The sequence below is a fragment of the Urocitellus parryii genome, chromosome 5 (genome assembly GCF_045843805.1).
Source record: "Urocitellus parryii isolate mUroPar1 chromosome 5, mUroPar1.hap1, whole genome shotgun sequence".
Classification (NCBI taxonomy): Eukaryota; Metazoa; Chordata; class Mammalia; order Rodentia; family Sciuridae; genus Urocitellus; species Urocitellus parryii.
Window position 1 is genome coordinate 49,089,765 of NC_135535.1, and position 24,984 is coordinate 49,114,748.

The following is a 24,984-nucleotide window of genomic DNA, read 5'->3' on the forward strand; positions in this document are numbered from 1 at the left end:
GCCCTCTCAGGAAAAATCATTTAATGATCTCATCCTTATTTCTTTCAATCAATGAGAATCTGGAGATAAAGCACTCCAGTGTCTACAGCTGTGTGGTGCCAAGTGATATGCCAAGAACCAGTGGCCCTTTGGGGTCTCCTATCTTCACAACTGAATCTCCTGTAAGCCTCATAAATCCTGTGCTCTTGCCCTGAGCAGCTATTTTAGTTCACCAAGTGCCATATTCTGTCACAGTTCCTTTTCTTGGCCTGAAATGCCCTTGGTCTCCTCATTTACCTGGAGTCCTCCTACTCAAATTTCAAGGCTCAGCTCAGACACTGCTTCCTCTAACCAGACTTCTCTGACTCAGGGTGGTTAGTTCAGTGGAGTTTAGCCACAAAGGTGAGAAAAGACAGACCAGGAAGTGAACCTCTGTTCTAGCTTTGCCAAATGTGTTGTTATGCAAACTTTCTGAACTTTCATTTTTCTCATCTATAAAACACACATACTTGCTTTGAAAGGCTGCTTTAGGACTAAATATAATGGGGAAGGCAAAGTCTCTGAATAGGGAGCTTGGCACAAGGACAGCACTCAGTAAATGCTGTTTTCCATCCTTTTTCTCTTTTTTCACACCCTTGAATGGCATGAACTTAAAATCTCATGCTTAGATCAACTGTGGTCCCTACTGTGCTACTGTGAAAATCATTCAGAAAGCAGTAAGAAGAAGTTTCAAATTAAAACTTGTAAATAAAAACTTATTAAAGATTTTCTGTTACAAAGATCCTTCATGCATAGTATGACTCTAAAATAATGAGAATGATCTTTTACTTGAAGCATGTGCATAGAATATTTTCAAAGATCCTGATCAAAAGCCTCAGCCCTGTGTGTTACAACCTATGAATTTTACATAGAGGTCAGTGTTATATTCTTAGTAATCACATCTGCTTCTCACCTACTTTACAAACTCAGGAGGTAGACCAGGAACAACAAAGTACATTGACAGCAAATATTTCCACAGGACAATAATATTATAAAAACAATAATTATTGAATTATAAGAATTCACATTTTTTCCAAGTCTTTCATCCACACTTTCAAAAGTCTACAAACATAGTTGCCTATATGGCAACTCAGTAGCACTCAGGGGCTCAGTTGTCCTGATATCCAGGAGTGTGTGCAAAGGTCCTTCAACCTCAGTGTAGCAGAGGGACACTGGGAATGTTTGTTGAGTGGCAGGAGAAAGAATATGGAATACTCCTAAACAGGCCAGAAGTTTCCAAGCATTTTCCATCTAGTTCTTGGTTTTTTGTTTTTTGGTTTTTTTTTGGTCACGTTTTCATTCCATGCTGAGAACTGTGGGGATCACCGGTGCTTTGCTCAGCTATTGAGTCACCAACTTCGTAACACAGAAGTTTTTAAAAGCATGGAATCTGGAGTGGGCGGCCTGAGTTCCAATTCCAGCACTACTGCTTACTAGTCTTGGGTGAGTTACTTCTTCGGTATTAAGGACTGAATGTTTGTATATCTTTATTGTTCATATACTGAAGTCCTCACTCCCAGCGGCACGGATGAGGAAGTGGGAACTTTGGGAGATAATTAGGTTTAGATGAGGTCATGATGGTGGAACCCCCATGATGGAATTGAAACCCTTATAAATAAGAGGAAGAGGCCAGAATTCTTGTTCTCTTCCCCACCATTCCCCCACCCCACCCTGCCTGCCATGTGAGAAAACAGTGAGAAGGTAGCTGTTTGAAAGCCTGAAAGAAAGCTCTTACCAGGAACCACATCTGTTAGGATCTTGATTCTTGGAGGCCCCACCTCCAGAAAGGTGAAAAATCAATGTCTGCTATCCAAGCCATCCTGTGTCTGGCATTTTGTTATAGCAGCCCTAGCTGACTCAGACACTCTGTGGTTTAGCTTCCCTATCTGTAAAATGGTAATAACAGTAGCACCTCCATCATGGGGCTATAGGAAATTGTGCCCAGCACATAATTAATGTTCCTAATTATTAGGAATTATTAGTTTAAAATCTTATTCCTTTTCCAGGCTGAGATGCAATGGATGAACAAAGGTACTTAACAAATATTTAGTAGTTGGATAATGCAAAATCATAATCGAATGAAACCATCAATGTAGACTTTTTTTTATACCCAGGTGGTTTCTATGAATGACTGATGTCAGAGAACACAATCTTAAATGTTCATATGATTGAGCCTCAACACATGCTCATTTGCCCAAAAGCACAAATAGAAAAAAAAAAAATGATGAAATTGTAGGCCTATTGTCAGAGAAGAGAAACCAGTAAAAGTAAGCCAAGTAACTCTCTACACAAATGCTCCTTTTTAAATTTGGCTATAGCATGGATTGCTTCTTTTTAAAAAATCCTATAAGCCTTGTTTAATTATTATCCAAATACTCTGACTCTCCAGTGAGGTCATATTTGGAAATATGTATCAACATTTAAACAACTCAAAACCATAAAAGCTTAAATACTTCAGCCAAATTCTTTCTGAAAATTGAATATGTGTGTTGTAAAAATTAGGGGAGACGTTCTGAATCAGATCATTGTTTCATGCTACCCTTTTTATACAGTAAGTACACAGTTAAGAAATTTTAAGATACCACCATTAAGCCTGTTCACAGCACTTATCAGTTCTAATCACTGCTAAAAATATCTAACATTACTGGAAAAATAAAATAAAAAAGCACAGCTGCAATATTTACATCTGCCTACAAGAATATAATCAATCATCTTAAGTCTCAGGGGTTCTATAGATAGAAAAGTTTTAATTTAATTTAATTTTTTTTTTTTTTTTGGTACCAGGGATTGAACTCAGAGGCACTTAACCACTGGGACACACCTCCAATCCATTTTTATTTTTCGAGTCAGAGTCTTGTTAAGTTGCTTAGGGCCTTGCTAAGTTGCTGAGGCTAGCTTTGAACTTGAATCCTCCTGCCTCAGTTTCACAAGTTGCTGGGATTACAGGTATGCACCACTGTGCCTGGCCTAGAAAGGTATTTTTAAAGAATAAATGCAAGCAATTGACACATATTACAAATAGCACAGAGGGTCAAAGAATAGAGAGAGTTGAAGGGTGAAATTATTCTCCTTCCTAGGAGAAAAGCAGAATGTGGGCCCAGGATTATGACCACTCTTGTTTTATTTTCTCAAGAGATAAGGAAACATAAGGAACTGTGGGTACTTAGAAAGTTGGTCAGTAATAAGAAAGGACTTTCCAGATATCAGCATAGATAGTATTGTCTTCACTTTGAAGGAAAGTGGGGGCTAGTTTCTTTAACAACTAATAAAAACAGACTATGCAAGAAAGAAGAGTCAGGGAGAATGGGGAAGCTGCAAGCTGCTTTCAGTGGCTGTGAGTCCTGAAACACAGAGGTTCCCCCAAAGATCCCTGGACAAACCACACACACACACACACACACACACACACACACACAAATACACTATGAATACACATACACATAATACACACACACACACACACACTACACATTACACTTTCAAAAGTAATGATAGATAATGGTGAGACTTAGCTTTTATTCCATACTTCTTTGTACGCAGGTATTAATGTTATCTCAAATTTTACTCTATTTAAATAATAAATTAAATTTAAATCCAGAGTCTTGTAATAGTTTTGCTTATTGTGAATTTTGATTTTGACCAAGAAAATAAAATGGAGTAAAAATGAAAGTTATATATATATTTTGATTCACTTTACCCAGTGCTCTCTTAGCAGCAACTTTCATGGATACAGATAGAACATACTTTGTCACCTAATTGTTCTCTATGTCAATTTTTCTTTTAGGAAATAATGAATCCCCAATATGTATATATATCCAAATTATTATTATTATTATTATTATTATTTTAAATATTTATTTTTCAGTTGTAGTTGGACACGATTCCTTTATTTTCTTTATATGTGGTGCTGAGGATCAATCCCAGGGCCCCGCACGTGTTAGGCAAGCGCTCTACCACTGAGCCACAACCCCAGCCCTCCAAAATATTATTTTTTAAAGTATTAATAGATGTAATACCTTAACAGATTAAAATTGATTTTCTCTTGATGTTGTAACAAATTACTCCAAATTTAGTGACTTAAAAACTATGAATTTATTATCTCACAGTTCTATGGGTTAAAAGTTTGGCACTGGCCTCACCAGATGTGATGATTAAAATTGGTTGTCAACTGCATTGAGAGATGCTTAGAAAATAGATAAATCTCACTCTGGGTATGTCTGTAAGGGTGTTTCCAGAGATGACTGGCATGTGGACCAGTGAATCCAATGGAGGAGACTTACCCTAATCTTTGTAGCACCATGCAACCTTTGCACTGGAGACCAGGCAGAACAAAAAGTGGAAGAAGGCGGAAGGTCACACACATGAGCAAGCTCCTTTCTTATGTGGATACTTTTTTCCCTGTTGCCATCCATCACTCATGAACATCACCCATGAACATCAGACTGCTAATTCTTTAGCTTTTGAATGTGAATATGCATCAGTGACTCTCCAAAGTCTTCACAGCCTTCAGCCTGGTTCTTGGACTGCACTGGTCCTTCTTGTTCTGAAGTTTCCAGCTTCTTGGACCAAGCAGCTGCTGGTTTCCCCAATTCTCCAGCCTGCAGATAGTCATTGTGGGACCAGCCAAACTCTGACCATACAAGCTTATTTAATAAATCCTCTCTTATTATTATATATTCATTCTGTCGGTTCTGTCCACTAGAGAATTCTGACTGATACACTAGGTTAAAATTAAGGTATCATTAGGATTGCATTCCTTTTGCCTCCTTCTACTTTAAAGGACTCTTATGCTTACATTGGCCCACCTAGGTGGCCCAACACAATTTCCTCATTCTGTAGTCAGTTGATTATCAACTCTAATTCCATCTGCAATTTTATTTCCCCTTTGCCATGTGCTCTTGCTGCCATAACAAAATGCTACAGAGTGGTAGCTTAAACAACAGAAATTTATTTTCTCATAGTACTGGAGGCTGAAAGTTCAAAATCAAGATGCCAGCAGAGGTTGTTTCAGGTGAGGTCTGTCTCCTTAGCTGTAAACACCTACATTCTTGTTGTGTCCTCATATGGCTTGTGCTATATGTGCACATGCTTTGATGTTTCCTCTTCTTGTAAGGATACCAGTGCTATAGGATTGGAGCACCACCTTTACTATGAAGGCTATTAACTCTAAACTAGTCACTCTGGGCTTTAGGGCTTCAATACCCGGAATTGAGGAGGACATAATGTGGCCCATAGCATCAGGTAACCTAACATATTTACAGGTTCTGGGGATTAGGACATGGGCATTTGGACAGAGGCATTGCAATTGCTCTGTCTGTTGCAATGCTGTACTTTGAATTTTAGACCCATGGTAGTGATATACTTCCGAGTTCCAATGGGGGAACAATGGTGAGACTGAACTCAGAGTTGCACTCTGGCTTTTTTTTTTTTTTTTCATTTTTCCCAAAATGGTGATAATAGAAGCTTAGACCACTTCCAAACAGAGAATCAAACCTTTTCTCTGGCATTGTTTCGGGGAAGATCAATAGGAGCATTTACTCAAGAGTAAAAGGTGGAAGTGGCCAAGATGCCAGGCTTTCTAAGCCATGGGGCCATGACAGTTGCAACACTGAAGTGACTCTTGGATGCCTAAGGTTCATTTGAACACTACTAAATGGTGTATGATGAGCAGAATGTGGTCAGGGGCTTATGGGTCAAGTCAGGTTTTAAAATTCACATTTCAAGATAGCGTGACACATGAAAGAGGTAAGAAAGTGCAATGCATTATTTGTTATAAAGGAGTGTGTCTTAAACAAGTCCAGAGAAAAGCTGATCTCCCAAACTGGAAAAATCTCTGATCTTTATATTCTTTTTTTATTATTCCTGAAGGTCACTGAGTTAATCAGCCCATTGTTCATCATCTGGATCAAGACACACAAGAATGTGGCCATCTTGGTAAAAGGTCTTACTGTTGTCAAGAGGAAATTATTAGCCCTGCAGTAGGAAACCTGCAGATTCCAAGCCTGAAAGGAGACAGTGGGTATCTGAAATATGAAAACAACTGCAGATCCCTTCTACCTTGCCGTCAGTGCTAGGTCACTCTTAGTGATAGCCAAGGGCCTGTTAATGGATTTTTACTCAGAATTGACTACCATTCTGATGTCACCCCAAAGTGTAGAAGAAAGGAGATTAAGATGAAAGAAAATACTTTTTGGTCTTTCTCCTATCCCACTGAAGATACATACACACCTACAGATGTTGAACACTACACAGGTTAGCTATACTGATATAAAAGCAATGATGGCTTCCTTTGTACACAACTCTTGGACCCTCTCCAAGCACTCCATTCACACACTTGCAAATTTTTATTGAGGTCCTAAGTATAGCATATGAGGCCATAAAGAGAATATTTTGCCTTCTTGGAATCTTGGATTAACAATTAACCCAGCCTGACCCGGAGGCTATGGTCTATGAAAGTGGGTATTGGGATGATCATCAAAGACCATAGCAGGAACAATAAGGTCTGAGAAAGCTGTGAGGTGGGAAACAGGTAGAGCAGAGGAAGCACTGGCTACCGGAGATCTAAAGACTGCTGGAGTTACGCAGGCCTATAAACAAACAGTATTCCAGGTGGCAGAAACTGGAGGTGAGACAGTGCACAAGAGGTGCATCCTTTCGGCATGGTTCAGCAGGACAAGAATGAGCTCCCTCCCTGTACTAAAATGTTCTGCTCCCCTGCTGCATTAAAATCTTTTAGTTTTATTCCTTTCCTTCCATGTATCTTTCCTTTTACTTTTGATATATTAGATTTTTTAAAATATTATTAAAATGTGAACACTCATTGTGACAATCGATGAAAATATGTAAGAAAATTAAAATCGACTACCTGTTGAAACATTGGAGAATTTCCTCCTCATTGTTTTTCTGATGTCATCTCTTTGCTTCTTCCTGTTAGACAGGGAAGACGTTCAGTTTTGGGTCTTTGTGTTTGTGTCTGTGTGTATGTGTGTTTTCAGGGATTTTGTTTTGTTTTCTGGGTGTGTTGTTGTTGTTGCTTAATATTACAATGTGTGCATAAACTTAAGCAATCCTTTGTCGATGGATACAAGTGTTTCTTCAAATTTGTGCTGTATGGTTATTTTGCACACGGATTTTGTTTATACCACAGATTATTTCTGGTATGTGTTCTTGAAGTAGTATAAAAACAAATGAACCCTCCTAGAACTGACAGTCCAGGCTGCCAAGGTGCCCTCTGGAAAGCTTCCACTAATTATACCCCAGCAACAGCAAATGAGCCTTTGGTGCCACCACATGCTTGTGAGCATCGAGCATCACTGTTCCATTAATTGTTGATACTTCATGGGTTAAAAATAAACATATTGCTTTAATTTATGTTGCTCTGATTCGGTTTTATTTATTTATTTTTTGGTTTGTTTCTGATGTAAATTTTTGAACATGCCTTTGTCTACTTTTTATCTAAGTGTCTTAGTTTTTTAAAATGTCCTTAATAGATTAATTCAAATGCAATTGTGAACCTTGAGGTTTAGTAGGCAAATGGTCTTCCCAAATTTCACAGTTAAAAACCTTCAAGGCTTTAATAAAAATCTTCACGTGTATATGGTCACAGTGAAGGAACATGTCCTGCACCAACTTAACCCACTTCTCCTCACTCCCTAAGCAGAATCCCTGGTCTGGTACCACCTATATTCTTATTAAATTCTCTCTCCCTTACTTTGCCCAGTCAGTTGGGACTCCTCTGTTTCATGAAGTGTCACCATTTCCACTTGACTCCTATCTAGTTTTTCTCCACAGAAAAAACAGGATATCTGTTTAAAAATCTACTTTAAATGCATCCGTGGCCCTCTGGTGTAATCAGAACCCATCACCAGTCCCTCACCAGGTCTGTTTGGCCTGCCCATGCTTGCTTTTCTCCCCTCCACATTTTACACTGCCCATCCCTGGCTCACCAAGCTCCAGATGACCAGGCTCAGTGTTAGAGCCCAGACTCTGGATTGCTCTTCCCTAGGCCTCTGAGCATCCACACCCTTCAGAATATCACGTCCTTCAAAACACTCGCTCTACCAGAAGAGTGGGCTTCTCCCTCCTCTAAATTCTTTATCCTTTCTCACAACATTCCCTCTTCCCTGCACATCTCACAATTCATAGCTGACATTTTTCATGTTTACCTGTTCAGAATCCACCTTCCAGACTAAAATGGTCTCTCCACACACTTGTTTTTTGTCTGCCAATTTGTGTCCAAAGGGAAGCAGTGGAGAGGGTCCCGCTGCTTTACTCCACTCAGTTCTACTCACCTCGCAGCTGGTTAGCATAAATTCTTCCCAGGTGCAGGGAAACAGAGGCCAATGCTAGCTCTTGGTAATGGCCACCTAGCCCAATCTTAAGCAAAGGAGGGCTCTATGGAGGGAATCCACATCTGGTCTGAGCTGAGTTCCATAGGATGAGGCAGCCACGGAGAAAGTCTTTCTAGAGGAGACGACGGCATGTGTGAAATGGCTGGGACAATCAAGCACTTTTGAGGAAACCACACAATGACAAACCCTACCTTTCCAAGTGAAGTACTTTCCACCCCTTCACTCTGCCTCACGTTATGCCAAAATTATACATATAAGTCAAATATTGGTGACCAGATGAATGAATGATACACATACACCTCAAATGAAAACAATCCTCCCTGAATATCCTTTTTCTCTTTTATGCATTTGAATTGAGACCTGGCTGAAAATACATCTCCTTGAAGCTATCCTCACCCAGTAGCAACACAAATGACTTTTACTATTCTGAATGCTATCGTTTTTCATTGTTGTTCTCTAATTGTTTAATATTTTCTAATTTTGTCTAATCTTGACTTCCCAATTAAATATAAAGTCCTCAAGGGGAGGAACCTACTTCTCTTCCCCCCCCCCCTTTTCCTTTTCTTATTGGTTTTTGTTTTGGTATACCAAACCCATCAAATCCAAATATAGTAGTATCCCCTTACCTGACGTTTTCTCTTTCCAATGGCTTCAGTTACCTGCGGTCAACCATTTTCTGAAAATTATATTAAGTGGAAATTTTCAGAAATGAAAAATTCATAAATTTTAAATTGCACATTATTCTGAGTGAAGAAACCTCACTCTGTCCCACCTGATACATTAAGCAACCCTTTTTGCAGTGTGTACATTCTGTATATACTACCCATCCATTAGACACTTAGGAACCATTTCATCTTTCACTGTCACAGAATCACAGTGCCTGTGTTCAAGTAACACTTATGTTACTTAATAATGGCCACAAAGTATAAGACCAGTGATCCTGGCAATTTTATTACACTAAATCATTCTTTTTTATTTTTGCCATTGTTAATTTCTTAATGTATCTAATTTATAAACTTTTACCATAGGTATGTAAAAACATGATATGTTTGTGTGTGTGTGTGTGTGTGTGTGTGTGTGTATATACACACGCATACATACATATCAGTACTATCCATGATTTCAAATATCCACTATTTTTGAAATACGTTCCCTGCAGATGAGAGGGGAACTAGACTACAGTATATCATGCCTGAGACGTTTAATTTCCATGGAAGGAAAGGAGGAGGAAAGAGGGAGAGGCAGGCAACCTAGCAAAGGGGACTGCTACTTTGGAGAATTTGGCTTATCTGACCTCTATGATCCTCCCTCCCTCCCTCACTTTTTCCCAATCACTTTTTAAGATTTTCTTAAAATATATATTTTTGAATGAATTAATAAGATTTTATTCAAAGGCTTCAACCATTTATCAGGAGATAGTTTACCAGTACTTTACACTGTTGCCAAAGACATTGATTTTCAACTCTTTCCTTCCTCAAATGAATTGGATACTGCAATTCCCTCCCATGCAATGTAGCAAATGAGAAATAGCTAAAGCTACTTTTCATAAACAAAGAAACACCTCTGTTATTACCTTATATTTTTGCCTCCTAAAATGCCCTCAAATATAACTTCTTTAAATATCCATTTTACCTCTATGGTCCAATTTGCCATTTCTTGCCAACACTTCTAAATGTCCTTTTTTCTTCTATTCACTTTTCTTGGTATGATCTACTAAAAACAGCCAGGGAGAGCCAAGTGACTAACAGAATTTTTTTTTTTTCCTCCTTAAAATCCCTTGTTTGCTGCCTTGCACATAGGACAAAGGCCAAAATCTTTAATAGGGCCTCTCATGGCCGGTGCTCAACTACCTATCAGCTGCATTTCATACTTCAGTTGCTCACCTAGCTTCCCCTAGCTGCCTGCTCTTCCTTCTTCCACTCAAAAGCTATATCCCAGGGAAGCCACCCTGGAACCACACAACCACCTCTGTCACTGTGTACACTCAACACCATGTGCTTTTCCCTCACAGCACTTATTATATCTGCAATTATGTGTTTGTTCATATAATGATTTATGTAATACCTGCCTTCCCAACCAACCTAAAAACTCCCTAAAGACAAGAACCATGTCTGTTTTGTTCACCATTATGTATTCCTAGTGCCTATAACAGAACTTGGCATATACTAAGAATTAAATAAATATTTGGTAAATGAATGACATCTGCAATAGATGTTAATACAGTTCTATTACTTGAATTTCTCTATTTTTCAATTTAAGCCTATCAAAGCCAAAATTCCAATGAATTGAATTCTAGAGAAAGGGAAAATTAAGGACTATATTCTTCTCAAGTAAAGGACGACAAATTAGCCCAAATTTACTCATACACTTAAATTTACTGACCATCTACATAAATTGCTTATAACTCATTACATTTCCCCCCAAACAACTAAAAACAATTCAATAATCTTTTACTTAAGTGATCTGGGCCTATTCCTGGGCTTGGGTTAACAAACAGCACACTTCATTTGTGCAAATGAAGAAACAGCCTTGATATTTAAAAGTCCTCAAACTCAGGAAGTGAAATAATTTGGAATATAACGCAAGGAAAGACACAATATTTTAGTTTGTAAAACTGGTTTATTTACAATTTGGTATTTTAAAATTGTATCTGAAATTTTTATTTTTATATATTTCCCTGGAAGGCATTCTATATTTTCTTAAATATAGAGGCATATGATAGGAAACCTGAGTAAGTCTGAATGTAAGATTCACCTACTGCTACAGTCAGTAAAAATTTAACTTTTAATCCCTGAGAATTAGTAGTGTCAAAAAATATTTTCATACACTCAAATATTTTTTAAAAAACATTTTAAGAACACAGAAAATAAAGAATCATCTACAATAATTACCTCCCCTTAAATGGCAATGTACGTTACTCTTCTACAAATATACCAAGGGTGTGTGCAAGTGCATTTAACATTACTGGGTGCCCCTGAAGAGAAAAAAGATGCTGTAATCCTCTTTCTTTTCTTTTTCTTTTTTTTTCTTTTGGTAGTTTCTACCAATTGCTAGCACAAATTCCCTTTTACCTTCTAAATTTTTCTGTGTAACATGTAGTTTGGAATTTTCCTTTAATGTCCAAGACCAAAATTACCTGATTAAAACCTGGACCCCAAACTTTGTAGTTTTTACAAAGTCACTTTGAAGCTAGTGACTTCAGTTCCTTCAAATATCAAGTGAGGATAATAATAGCTCAAAGGAACATGTGAGGATGAATTGAGGTTCACAGGACACCATGAGATCTGTGGCACTTTCTTTCCTAAGGAGCAGTGCTCTCTGGAACACGTGATCTGGTTATAACACATCCTTGCTGCTGCTTATCATCGATGTAGAGTTAATACTCCTAAAATGTCAGCTTTCTTCAGAAAAGTAAATATCTACTCATTAGCTTCCTCACTAAACCTTCTTAAGATGCAAGGAAATGGCAATTCTGTTTTTCTCCCATATATGAAATACACCACAGATATTAAGAATGTGACCATAGCAAAGAGAGTCAAACCAAGGACACAAAGCAACGACTTTGCAGGAAGATGCAGTTCTCCCACGTGTGTGACACACTTTCCATTTGGAACTGCATTAAGTATCCCTAAGTGTTTATTTGCCTAATGGCCCAAAGGAAATTCAATGTAATTCAAACTTAAAACATTGAAACAATGCTACAAATAACCTTTCTTCAGATTCCTCTTAATTTTCTTTCAAAAAAAAAAAAGGTAATCAAACCGACTTCCCCTTTTTAAAAGACTCAACCTCAGCTAGGAACATGCTCTAGTGCTGGCAACTTTAAATTTCCAAAAATATTTATTTGTATATCTATTGATTCCAAAAGGGAAGTGATTATAGAGATTCAAAAGAATATAACATTTATCAATTTTAGAAAAAGCTCTGAAAGATTTGAATAAAAGTGGGAACTATCATCTCCCCTGGGTCAGATATGGACAATATATTTGAAAACAATTGCTGCTTTAGTACTAACTTCCAACTTTATATGTAATGCTTATCTCTTAAATTTTTTATCTCTAATTGTATTGTTTTGCTTTAGGTTGTCTGGTTAATTGGGTTTGTTTATTTTTATTTTTTGTTTTTTTTTTGCATTGGACATGAACTTTGAAAGGCAAAATAGGCAAAAAAAAAAAAAAAGGAAATTTATAGCATAGTTTATAATAAGACAAAACCTGGGCTGTGGAACTCTCACACTATTCCCTTGTTTGAGCAAATCCCATTACTGATGCAGGAAAACACACCAAGTAATTCCTCGGCTGCTGGTGGCAGGAGGGATGTAAATACAAATGTGAGGTAGTTCTTTCCACATGAGGGAAATATTTGTCTACATAATATCCCTGCAATGTCTGACAAATTACCAGAGCATCTGCTTGCTGTCATCTGTGAGTAAACTCTTAGCTTGGTGTTAACTGAACTTGACACTCCATGAGCCAGTTGTAGTTCACAGGCTTTAGTTCTGACCCAGTCATGACAAGAGACACTAAAACCCCAAAATGTGAACTACAGAGAACACCAAGTACAAAAACTGCAAACACATTCACATTAAAAAGCATGGGGTGGAGCAGGAGAGAGCACATACTAATAATTTACCAGATATTGTGCGTAGGAAATTATGAGGATTGGTGGGGAAGAATGGACAGACTCTGTCCCCATAGCTCAACTGCCACTCTAGAGCATAAAAAAAAAAAAAAAAAAAAAAAAAAGATCTGAGGCTCTAGCATGGTAGAATATGGTTAATACCATGTGAAAGAGTAACATAAAAACATTGAATGTAAAAAAAATAGAATATTCTGAGAATACCAAGAACTGCCTATTAAATATTTAATCTCTCTTACTTGAAGTCTGCACATCTAAATTAAACTAATAATTATTGCCAATGAACAAACCAGTAGAATGGACTATTTTAACTTCTCAAGTCACTGATATAGAACTATCTGTTTAACATTCTAAACTCTCTCCAGACTAGCAGACCAAGAATGATACCAGCAATAGATCAGGAGTTAAATTATAGTTAGAAAAGGGGAGAAAAGTAAGGTAGGACATTAAAATTTTATTCTGAAATTATCTCTGGCCACAACAATAAAATTTAACAAATATTCACTAAACAGTCTTACTCCTGTCATCAGCTGTACAATACATACAGTATCATAGAACTGGCCACTAGGATTAAAATCCACTAGAACATATTTCATGTTAAGTGGCGACAGCAGCATCTCACAGAAATTTTTACATACATATATACACAGTCCACATTCAACCATTTTCACATATTTTCAGTACACACAGTTGCAGCATATTACAGTCACGTGTCTAAGTTGTTGCTCGATAAAAACCCAAGCCACTGCCTAGACATAACTGTAGCAGTTGAGCTGAGTATAATTACAATTAATTTTATATATGTCCATAGCAGAGAGATGTACAAGCCCCTAAGAAAGAAAGAGTTCACAAATACTTGTTTTTTAAATGCTACCACAGCATTATGTTGGGCAATATTAAAACCTTTACCAACCAAATCAGATTTTTAAAAAGTCTTCTGCTTACCAGAAATATTTTTGATGAAAAAAATTACAAAAATGAATGCTCTCTTTAAAATAATTCACACTTGTATTTGAAGATTCCAATATGGCCCAATGCTACTGATGCCTAAAGTGTTTTCTAACATTCTGATGGAGTCATTTAACATGACTCCAAACCACCCATTAAGTTTAAAAGTGGCTTAAGTGCCTTGCACCCATATTGTAAAAATCCCTGGCCATCCTTACTAGAGCCAGGCACATATAAAAGGAATGCACTTTGGTTCATACCAAATGCCCTGGGATTAATCACACTATAAAATTAAATGGTTTGAGGTAAATTTTTACAAATACAGTTGATTTTTGTCTAGTGTTAGCATAACAAAAAAAATATCCTTTAAAAAATCAGTCTGATGTTAAGATACAACAAAGGACATCTTTAACCCCTTAAACACAGGGATTCCCTGTGTAACTAGCCAATGGTTATCTTGTTCAACACCCAATGATGATTCATGCCTTATGGTTTCTATTAAGGCCTGTAACTAGATAGTTTATTAAGGCCTGTAACTAGATAGTTAAGACAGATGTATCTTTGCAGAGGTGGGTTCCATCCTTACTGCCTAGCATTCAAAGAGTTAAAGAGGCCAAAAAATGCATGCCCTACAACATGGCATTCAGAACAAAAGGCACATTGTTAACACTAAGGGCACAATTTCTCCTCTACTGTTAATCTACACGGTCTTGCATCACTGTTGTTCCACCGTTGTAGCAATACACTTAAGTGGCAATGAACACTCTGGTGGTGCAAGAAACGGAGCCAAATGAGACTGCAACCAAAGACAAGACAACACTGTACTATTCCTAAATCTGACAACAGCTCAGACATCCCTAGACAATGGTAACCTGTGAGACCAAGGACTGTTTCCAAGCCGATTCCTAGTAGCTAACAGAGCCCTTTATATTTTAGGTTTTGAAAAATCACAAAGATGCAACATTTTTTTTTTCTGATAGTATAATCCAACTAGAATTTTTTAAAAGCAGCTCTGTCACTAAACACTTAAACGTGGCGGCTCTCATGTATATAGAAACTTTCACTGTATTTGGGTAGGAGGAAAAAAAAAAAGCCCCATAGCACTGCACATTATAGTTTGGCTTAAAAGTTTCCGGTTGCATTTGTGAATAAAGATAGTCACAAATGCATTGCTGGCATCTTAAGAACCAGTTTTGTGTGGTGGGGAAAAGACAAACTTTTATTTTTACTATTTAATGTAAATTTTCATATGTATAATCATTTTATAGGAAAATTAATAACGGCAGGCTCAGTCTCATGTATTTGAGCCAAAATGTAAAAATGAGAGTGGAAATGGAAGAGGAGAATTATAAGGGGAATATGACCTTTATGTGTTTTTATTTATTTTAATGACCTCAAGAAGCTAACCATCATTAAGAGACTCATGGTTTTACAAAGTCACCAAACCAAGTCTTTTACTTCTTAAGCCTTTAAGCCAAAATCTCAATAAATACTCAAATGTTTAAGTCCTATAAACCACTGATTGGGGGTTTCATCACATGAGCATTATTTAAAATGCAAGTTACTAATATATTATTGCACTTTCACAGATTACACATAAATGTGTACAATATGCTAAAAAATTTGACTAGGGGAAATAAGCTATAATTTCTAAATACATAAGTACAAATTAATTTATCAGTGACACCTTTAAATAGTAAAGCAAATATCAATATCACCATCTTATTAATAAGCTAATCTTATTACTGTTTTTTTGGCAAATATCTGAAATATTTCCTGAGCATATTTTTCCACCATCAACCAGCAAAGCCTCAAGATAAGTAAAATGTTTTTTTTTTTTTTTCCAAAACTACAATTTTTTTTATCTTAAAGTAAAAGAAACTGTAGGATTCATATTAAAAGAACTTAACCGGAAACTTTCTTGGCCTCACTGGGGACCATGCTTTAAGTACTTGTAAATCAATTTACAGGCAATACAATAATATCTGTGCATATAAAAGGTTATTTATCCTAATTTATACTACCCCAAACCTATTGTCCAAACAGGCAGAAATCTTTCTATATTAAATTGCACATACTAAAAAATTTTTCCACGTGCCTTGAAATTGATATATATCACTGCTCATACATTAGTGATAAAATACTGAAATTTTCACTGTGAAAATAATTATTATTCAGAGAAGAAAATATTCTTTTACCTAACTCTCGGTTACTTTCCCAGGTAAAGTGTCATTCCCACAAAAACAATCAGTGCAATCCAAAAGAAAGTAAAATAAAATAGAGGAATGCAAATTCTGTGGTTCTTCTAAAGATGCAAAGAATAAGTCAAACCATTTAACTTGAGGTTGAACTTCTCTTCCTTTAAATGTGTTGTTAAAGCTGGCCTTACTGAATGGCCACAGTGATTTCTGTTCACCAAGAGGGTTTTCAACCCTGCTTTTTTTCTTTCTTTCTTTAAAGAGAGAGTTGATACTTTCCCAGGCTAAGGGAACCTTGCAGTGGCACCTGAAACGTGTGAACTCACTCTAACCTGCTAAATCTTCTTTGGAACTATGGAAATCCCCACCTTCAGTAGCTGGACTGCTGTTCTTTTAAAAATTGGAATATGAAGTGGTGGTCACAATCACACAGCTGAGATGTCTCTTTCTGAATTAACAGTCTGGGATGTACAGCTGAAGAAAGAAGACAAACTAAATGCAGATAACAGATGTGTGGTGAAAGAGGAACAGAGAGAAGAGCAGAGAAGTGAGGAACAGTCATGGAATACATTTCTAAAATTAGGTGCATAACCAATCTTGAAATAGGAGGCTTCCTGACAAAACAGCTTGCCGATCAGAGTAGAAAATTTGGAGGAACACACACGTTTCCGTTTCCACTTAGCCACCAAAATGCTGCCTTGCCAGCTTTTAAAATGTCAGAATGCTAACTGGGCAATTTAAAACTTGGGGATCTTATTTTGTATTTGTTTGATCATTACTTCAGGAACAAAATCTCTAAGGTGCAGTTTTTCTTAGAATATCATTTTCATCCTGACCATTGTCCTCCCACCACCACTACCACCCAGATTTATTTATGGAAAAAAGAAGCAGGACATGCTACACCTGTGCATGAACCTGGAGTGTGGAGAGAGAAGGGGAGAATACGAACCATAAAAACATAGTGAATGTCTTTGACCAATCTGTAAATGCGTGGCAGTCATGAAGTAATCAATGGCCTGCCACTGATGTTATTACTCCGCCACACTAAATACAGTAAGGCTCATCGTACTTGTAGAAAACAAAAAGTTTCAGAAAGTATAAAAACTTAAAGCATTGTCCCCATGTATTTTATAAAAACAAAACAAACAACTTTCTTACATTAAAATTAAGTGCTGAAAAGATACAAATGAGTTGAGTTATTGAGCAAATAAAAACAGGTCTGAGCTACTCCTTTTCAACCCAATAAGGCTCAGCTATGTCGTATCTTTCAGATTACCAGCATCGGGGGACTTGAGCTCAGCTAACGAGTTTTGGCAACACTGTCCTCTGCTGAATATTCCCATTGGCATCTGTCATTTGTGCCAAATTAGTCCTCAGTTTAGAAGCTGAGCTGGAAGGTGGAGGTAACTTGGAAATGGATGTGATAGCACCAGTGCTCTCGCTTATCCTTTTCACTGAAGTCTTCTCCCCAGTGGGAGGCTTTGGCAACCGCCTCCTTAGCCAGGGGTGCCGTAAAGCCTGGCCTGGGGTCATGCGAACTGCAGGATCCCATTCTAAACACTGTTTTAAGAAGTCAAGGAAAAGGGGATCATCACATCCCTTCAGTGCATTTCCCCACTCTCGGCTCTCCGGTGGGCCCCTCAGTTTCCCTCTCCGGGAACGGCCTCCATTGAGGACCACAGAACCATCTGAAAGAGTCGTGACAGTGCAGTAACGGGGATAACCCTTGGAGCTCACAAAATTTTTGGCTCGTTTGGATGCATCCAACAGTTTCTGGGAAGGCATGCCCAACAGTTCAATCATACAGGCCAGTTGGTCCCCTTCATCCTCCCCAGGCAGGAGGGGGTAACCTGTCAGGAGCTCTGCTAAAATGCAGCCCAGGCTCCACATATCAATGGGCATGCCGTACCTGGCCCCAAGTATCACTTCTGGAGCCCGGTAAAAACGTGACTGGATATATGTGTAGACACGCTGATGCTCATAACAACTGGAGCCGAAATCAATCACTTTAATACTGCTTCTACCCTGCTGCTTTAACAAAATATTCTCGGGCTTAAGGTCACAGTGAATTATTCTGTTTTTGTGCAAAGCATCCAAGCACTGCAGAATCGAGTGGGCAAATTTGCGGACCAAAGGCAGGCTAAAGCCCTGGAATTTATTCTTCTTGATGAGCTCATAGAGGTTCATACTCAGCAGTTCAAATGTCATGCAGATGTGGTTGCGGAAGGTAAAATTCTCCAACATGTGTATGACGTTCATGGTATTATCCTTGTCCTGTTTCCGCAGGTGTTCCAGGATTCGGATCTCCTCTGCGGCCTGTCGGTGAAAGCGCTTCTCATTCCGCACCATCTTCAGGGCCACATGCTGGTGGACTTTGTGATCATAGGCCTTGACCACTTGACCAAAGCTCCCCTTTCCAATGACCTTGAGGACCTCGTACCTGTAAGCCACATGATCGTGGGGCACCTGCACATATGATCCCTGGTCATCATCATAGCCACCATTGTTGGGTCCACCTGTCATACCCTGGCGCTTCTTTGCATTTGGACCCAAGAAGTATATTTCAGGGTAGCTAAAAATCTCATGGTGTTCAAAGGCTGTTAATTTTTGCATGTATTGCTTCATTGCTTGTTCAGGAGTCATGGGCGTGGCTTTTACTTTCCCCATGCCTTCCATAGACTTCAGAGAGGTGGAGCTCCCCTGCCGTCTGTGAATGCTCTCCAGCTGCCGCTCAGGCACCACTGGCAAGCCGGTTTTGCCCATTGTTGTAAGCCCATTTGGTTGTGTTGTGAGCACTGTCCGCTTGTTACTGTTATCCTCAAACAGCTGCTGAACCTGAATCTGTCCGTGGCTGTGGCTGCTAACATGCAGGTGATCATTCATTGTGTGCTTACTGCCACCAATCTGGAATTGAGACAGGAAACATAAATAGAATGCAAGAGCTCTGCCTGTTCAAATGTGAGATTTTATAAGTCAGTCACCATCCCCTAACTTTACAAAAATCCACTTTGGTTTGAATCCATAGCCAGAATTAGTTTTACTAAATGGAGAGACCCCATGAACACACTGACAGAGAATGGAGATGATGCTAACAGGCTCTGATACAATAAAAGAAAAAGCAATCAGGTGACTGAGTAAGGCTAGAAAACACAGGAAAGAGGGACCTCACAACTGTGAAATCTAACAGATAAGCAGGTTGCTCTGCAAAGCTAGAGTCCTTATAGTAAGTTCTTCTGTGAGGCAGAGACCAATCTTTCTTGTTCATCTTTTTCTATTATCCCCTAACATTTAATACCACGTCTGGCCTATCAAAGGTGTTCCACTCAATTCATACTTAACATAAAAATGACAGTGGACGCTGGAAAAGCATTAGCACATCAGAATTTACACTGGCTCCCAACCCTGGGATCACAGCATCTTCCATACCTTACACAGCAGTTTCTTTATAACATGAGGACAAGAGTTACATACTCTTTCTCCAATATCTAGATCTAGTCCCAAACTGCTTAATCATCAGTGTTCCCTTCTCCTTGGAAATCTAGGAACATATATATGATTCAGTGACAAAGCAAAACTCTGCTTGAAAGATCCTCACAAAGATATGTACCACGGTTATCTTGTAAGCCTCTGATCTATTTTTAAAAGTTTCTGGGCTTTACTAACTGTAATGACCATTTAAGGCCATTCAGCTCAACAAACCAAGCAACCACCACAATGTCTGGGGCCTTGCTTTGGTCAATGGCTCTACCCTCAGAAGACATTTATTTCTATGGGCTTCTGGGACACTTGACTTTCTAATAGGGAATACAAAAAAGCAACTGCTATTTCAGGCACAGGTGCACCCCTGAACTGTCTTGTCTAAACAAAATTGGTCTGGGAAACCAAGAGGCTAGGCATTCTGAGAACATGCCTGATTTCCTTCAAAGCAGCCTGCTAGTGATTTTTATATGAAATCTCAAACACCAACTTATCACTCACAATTCACCTCATTTATTCACCTGGTACTGCCAGAGGTCTAGCCACAAAACTGGGAGGGTGGGATGCCCTTTAAGAGCTTACAATAAACTAGCTGAAGGCCTTTGTCATCAGTATTTTTTTCTATTATCCCCTGCTAAAGTCTACCTTTGGGGCTTTTTATACCACTAGGGGGGGAAAAAAGTGCCTGTAGTTGTAACATAAGAAGTCAAGAAATGCTCTGGGACACCAGAATTATAAAATGAAATTTTAAATCCTTCCTACTAGAAGATCAAGCCCTTCCTTTTTTCTTAAGCTGACAGACATACCATGTGTTACGATTATCTGCAAACTGAGGCTTCTCTCAGCTTGCTTCTAAAGCAAAGTAGAAGGCAGTACTTGGACCTGTCTATGACTTCATAGATTCAGGGATCTTATTTCTCAGAGAGATTTTCCTAAGATTTATAGTTGATCTTTTTTATTAAACTCAGATATGATACTGATACTCCATGCTAGGTGACCTTGTATTATATTAGGGTGGCTGGACAGGTTAGTTTATCTTCATTCTACACCAAAAGCAGGACAGTCCATAAAAATGCATTAGGAAAGCCTTTGGCATATATAAAATTAATACAGTCTTCACTGCTTTTGTTCCCAAACCTGTTTCTCTGCATCCCTTCCTCCCCACTATGGTCTGTCAAACGCTAGCAGTAAAACACCTGGAATTCAAAACATATCCCTCCTACACAACTGTTCTCTTAAGGGCAGGATGAAAGTACACCTTACTTATATACATGCTATAAGAAATGCTTCATTAAACTTAAAGCCACATCAACCTTGAAGGTTTAAGGATTTCTAAAATAATAGCCATCATTTTTTTTTTTTTGAACATCAGAAATTCACTTTAATTTTTGCTATAGCAATTTTTATGTTTGGAATATTTCAAAAATTGATCACAAACATTTTAGTCAACTAGACAGTTTCCCCATGAACCAGACCATCTTGTACCTCTCCAACTGCTTTCTCTTGTTGGTCTCCTTTGGCAGTATCAACTGTCAGTTTGCCTGTCCTTAAGTTGGTTCCAGGGTTCTTCAGGGCTCAAGGCTCAGTTCTCTTGGTTGCTCACTCCCACAATTCCCTGGTTCATCCTGACCTCAGTCAGGCTTCAGCATCACTCCTGGGCTGATGTCTGCCCTATCTGCCCTAGTTCAGACCTGCAGAATACATGTCTCCAGAGCTAAAGACCCACATCAAACTGCTAGCTCTCTCATCCAGAGGCACATCAAACCCAACTTGTGATTTTTCTACCAAAATGGTTTCATCCTTTCATAATTCTCAATTTTTGACAAACAAAAGTCTTAACCTCCACAGTCACTCATTTCCTGCCCTGGAAATGGCACAGCTGGAACACCCTCTTGGCATCCCCCTCCATCTTCGCAAACCACCATGAGGTCCAGTCATGTTTATCTTTGCATACCTTTTCCATAAGCATCTTACATACCCACTGCCTTTCACTGGGACAATTAAAGCAGCTCTATAATATGCACCCTTGTTTCTCAGTCTGGAATTCTCTAAGTCTCTTCTTCATAATGTCTTTAGAGTTACATTTACACATGTCAATCTGAGTGTTCTTGCTTTTGCTCAAGGCCCACAACTATGTCCCCTTACCACAGCTAATGCAACTTACTAGTGAGAACACAAGGCCCTAAAATGTAGAGCCTCAATAATCTAAGCCCTTCTAGTCTCAATTACCACTGCCACTAGACTAAAAGGAAGAAAACTGAATTTCCCAAGACCCATGTAAACACCAAGCACTTTTACATTCCTTTGCTTTCAATGAGGTCACATTTTATAGAAGCCCAGGGATTTCTAGTAAGACAAACATGAAATAAACCCACCTCTACCATTTATCAACCATGTGAACTTGGGCAATTAATCTCTCTGAACCTTACTGTTGTTGTCTGCAGAGAGAAGGTAACAAAGCTACTTCATCAAGACTATTATGACTGTTCATTTCAGATGCTGCTTGGAATCTTCTTCTTCCACTGTCTAGGTGATAAAATGCTACTCACCCTTCAATGCCTAGTTCAACTCTCCTTTGACCTACTATATAGCTCCTTCTGTACTTAAAATGTGCTGACATGTAATTAATAACACTTACTTCATTCTACTGTAATTGTTTTAATATCAGATGTACCCACCTAGAATTGGTTTTAAGTAATTCCAAGGCAGGGTCCACCTCTTATCTTTGTAAGTCCCTATTAACATAAACTCAGATACACAATAAGCACTTATTTGCTGAATACAAGAATACATGTCAATAAATTGCTATTAATTCTCACCTTTCTTGGGGGTTTTCTTGAGAAATATATTTTGTACCTTCAAAAGAAAACATGAAGTCAATACCCAGGGCATTAGGACATGTCCCTTGGTGACTTAAGTCTCAAGATGTTACGCTCTCAGTACATCAGCAGAGACTTGTAGGCTGAGGACAGTTGGTTAAAAAACACCTGTAGCAGACACCTAAACACCTAAAAGCCACACATAGAACCTTAAACTTTCTAGACATTGAAGGGATTCATGTGAGAGCTCAAGTCAAAGAAGAATTTGAGCCTCAAACACTGCAGGACTCTGAAATCACAACCAAACTCAAAAGCGCAATTAACTGATCTATAAAGGTGGGGTGGAGGGGGTATGAAAAATTAGAAAAGCCAGAACATTTCCAGAATACTATGCCAGGACTACATCATAAACTTATTAAAAAACTCTCACTCCCACTCGAGCCTCTGAAGGCTGAGAACCTGGCTTATTCCTATTTGATTTGCTAATGTCTAGCACAGTGTGTGTCACATTTAAAAACATAGGCTGAATGCAGTGGTTAAAATATCCATAAGTGAGGATTTAAAATAGGAGGACCTACAAGAGCTCCCTTTGACCATGAAATATTTCAGTATTAAAAATTATGTAAGAACAATAGTCTTTTAACAAGTTTGACAATTTTTTTTTACTGTGTTAATATCTTCCAGGGTTTTACAAACTTCTCCAAAATCATCCTAAAACTATTGTGTGTGCTGTTATGGGAATAAATCTGAGTCTAAAAAGGATGTTAGCTCCTCCTCAGCACAGACAGCCCATGTAGCCCTGAGTCTACACAATATCAACTTGTTCCTCTTCCAAATACTATTATTTTTAAAATATGAACTTTAATTCTTTACTCCAAATTATTTCATAAAGGTAACTGGAGAGTGCTTTAAGCATTAAGTCATGAAAGTGATAGATTTTAGTATTTTGGAATTTTATAAATGAAATATATTAATATCTCCCTGACTATATATATATATATATATTTTTTTTTTTTAAAAAGAGCTACTGGGAATCAAGATAGATATTGGGCATACTTTAAATGACAAATAAACTAAATAAGTATAAAAAGATAAAAGGAGACAGAAAACAAGGGGCAATGGGAAATTCTAAGAATCATAATCTTTATAATCACTTATTTACCTGTCTACTATATCATTTATAAGGGAAAATATGGGCAAGCTCCTATGACAAGGCCATTTTTCTCTCCTTAATGCCCTTTTCTCCCCACTCATTCTAAAATAATTCTTCCCAGGTGTAACTGCTCTGGAATTAAAATCAAAAAAACTTGTAAAAACCTGACAGACATATGGGAATATGAATCTGCAAAGGTTCTTGCATTTATAATACAGCTAATACAATTTCCTAGACTTAATAGTGCCAGGCAGTATATTAAAACCAGTCTCATGAGGGTTTGGGGCTGTACAATATGTATTGATATGAGTTGGCTAGGGAATCTTGACCAAACCAGTTACTTTGTAGAGTCTGCATCCTCAACTAAAAATGAAGGAATAGAATCCCATAAATTCAGTGGTCCTTTAAACTTCCTTATTCTATGAAATCTGTGATGTTATACATATAGTATCAAAACTAAACAACATTCAAACCCAAATTCACATTTTCAAAACGAAGCATCTAATAATTAACAGCATACTGAAGTTTACACTTAAGTTAAAAACAAGTAAACTGCGCATACTTAGACAGCAAAACACAGATATTTATCATTAGAAGCACTGGGAAATACACTCACATATTCACGTTTCTGGTACACCACAGGTTACTCCTCCAGTGGTGATTTTGTTTTCTCTAATTTCATCACATATTTCAATGGCAAAGAGGCTCTGATCAAGCAAGCCCATCCTTAAAAAACTGGAATCCAGATGCAAACCAAGTATTCTTTCTCAGTTCACATCATGTCATGTGATTACATCAACACATGGAAAAAAACTGGATGTTATATTTTCCAAACTGTCAGATGATTCTAAACTAAACAAAAAAATCCAAATCCCTAAAACCAATGGTAGTTCCTTAACTGAAGTATCTGTGACAATAACATTCAAGGGCAATACACAGAATCATCCATCCTACCTGCAGATTCTCTCCCTTCCATCAACAGTCCAATACAGATTAGTTAATATCTGTGTAGTGAACTCCTAGCCCCTGGGACTAGACATGTCATGAAAAGAGAGAGAGAGAGAGAGAGAGAGAGAGAGAGAGAGAGAGAGAGAATATGAATAACAAGAAAATGTTTCCTCTGAAATGTGCCTCCTTCTCTCTCTCTCTCTCTCTCTCTCACACACACAGGCATAACTCCAACCCAGACATTCACTCACAATTTTTCCTGGAATAAACAGGTTCCCCCAGAACACATGATGATCCCCTACAGGCTACAAATGGCCTTTTCTACAGGAACTCAAACTTTCACTTGGCAAACAAAACCATATTCCTACCATGCATCCCTCACACCTAATCACCTTAGGGGGCTCCTCTGAAAGATCCAACTGGTAAAAAGATCT

At 38.1% G+C, this 24,984-nt stretch overlaps 1 protein-coding gene across 4 annotated transcripts in view; it reads right to left on the minus strand.

Annotated features, from left to right (window-relative positions):
* Dyrk2 (dual specificity tyrosine phosphorylation regulated kinase 2) overlaps positions 1-24,984 on the minus strand; it is a 47,918-nt gene that overhangs the window by 20,865 nt on the left and 2,069 nt on the right. For 2 of the 4 annotated variants that reach the window (XM_026386690.2, XM_026386689.2), the window contains one exon: positions 10,992-19,057. In XM_026386690.2, the coding sequence (XP_026242475.1) occupies positions 17,450-19,036 (1,587 nt within the window). In that variant the 5' untranslated portion in view covers positions 19,037-19,057 and the 3' untranslated portion in view covers positions 10,992-17,449. Of the gene's footprint in view, positions 19,058-21,115; positions 21,178-22,449; positions 22,487-24,984 lie in introns of those variants that run through there. The other 2 variants (XM_026386691.2, XM_026386693.2) reach the window with 2 other exon arrangements.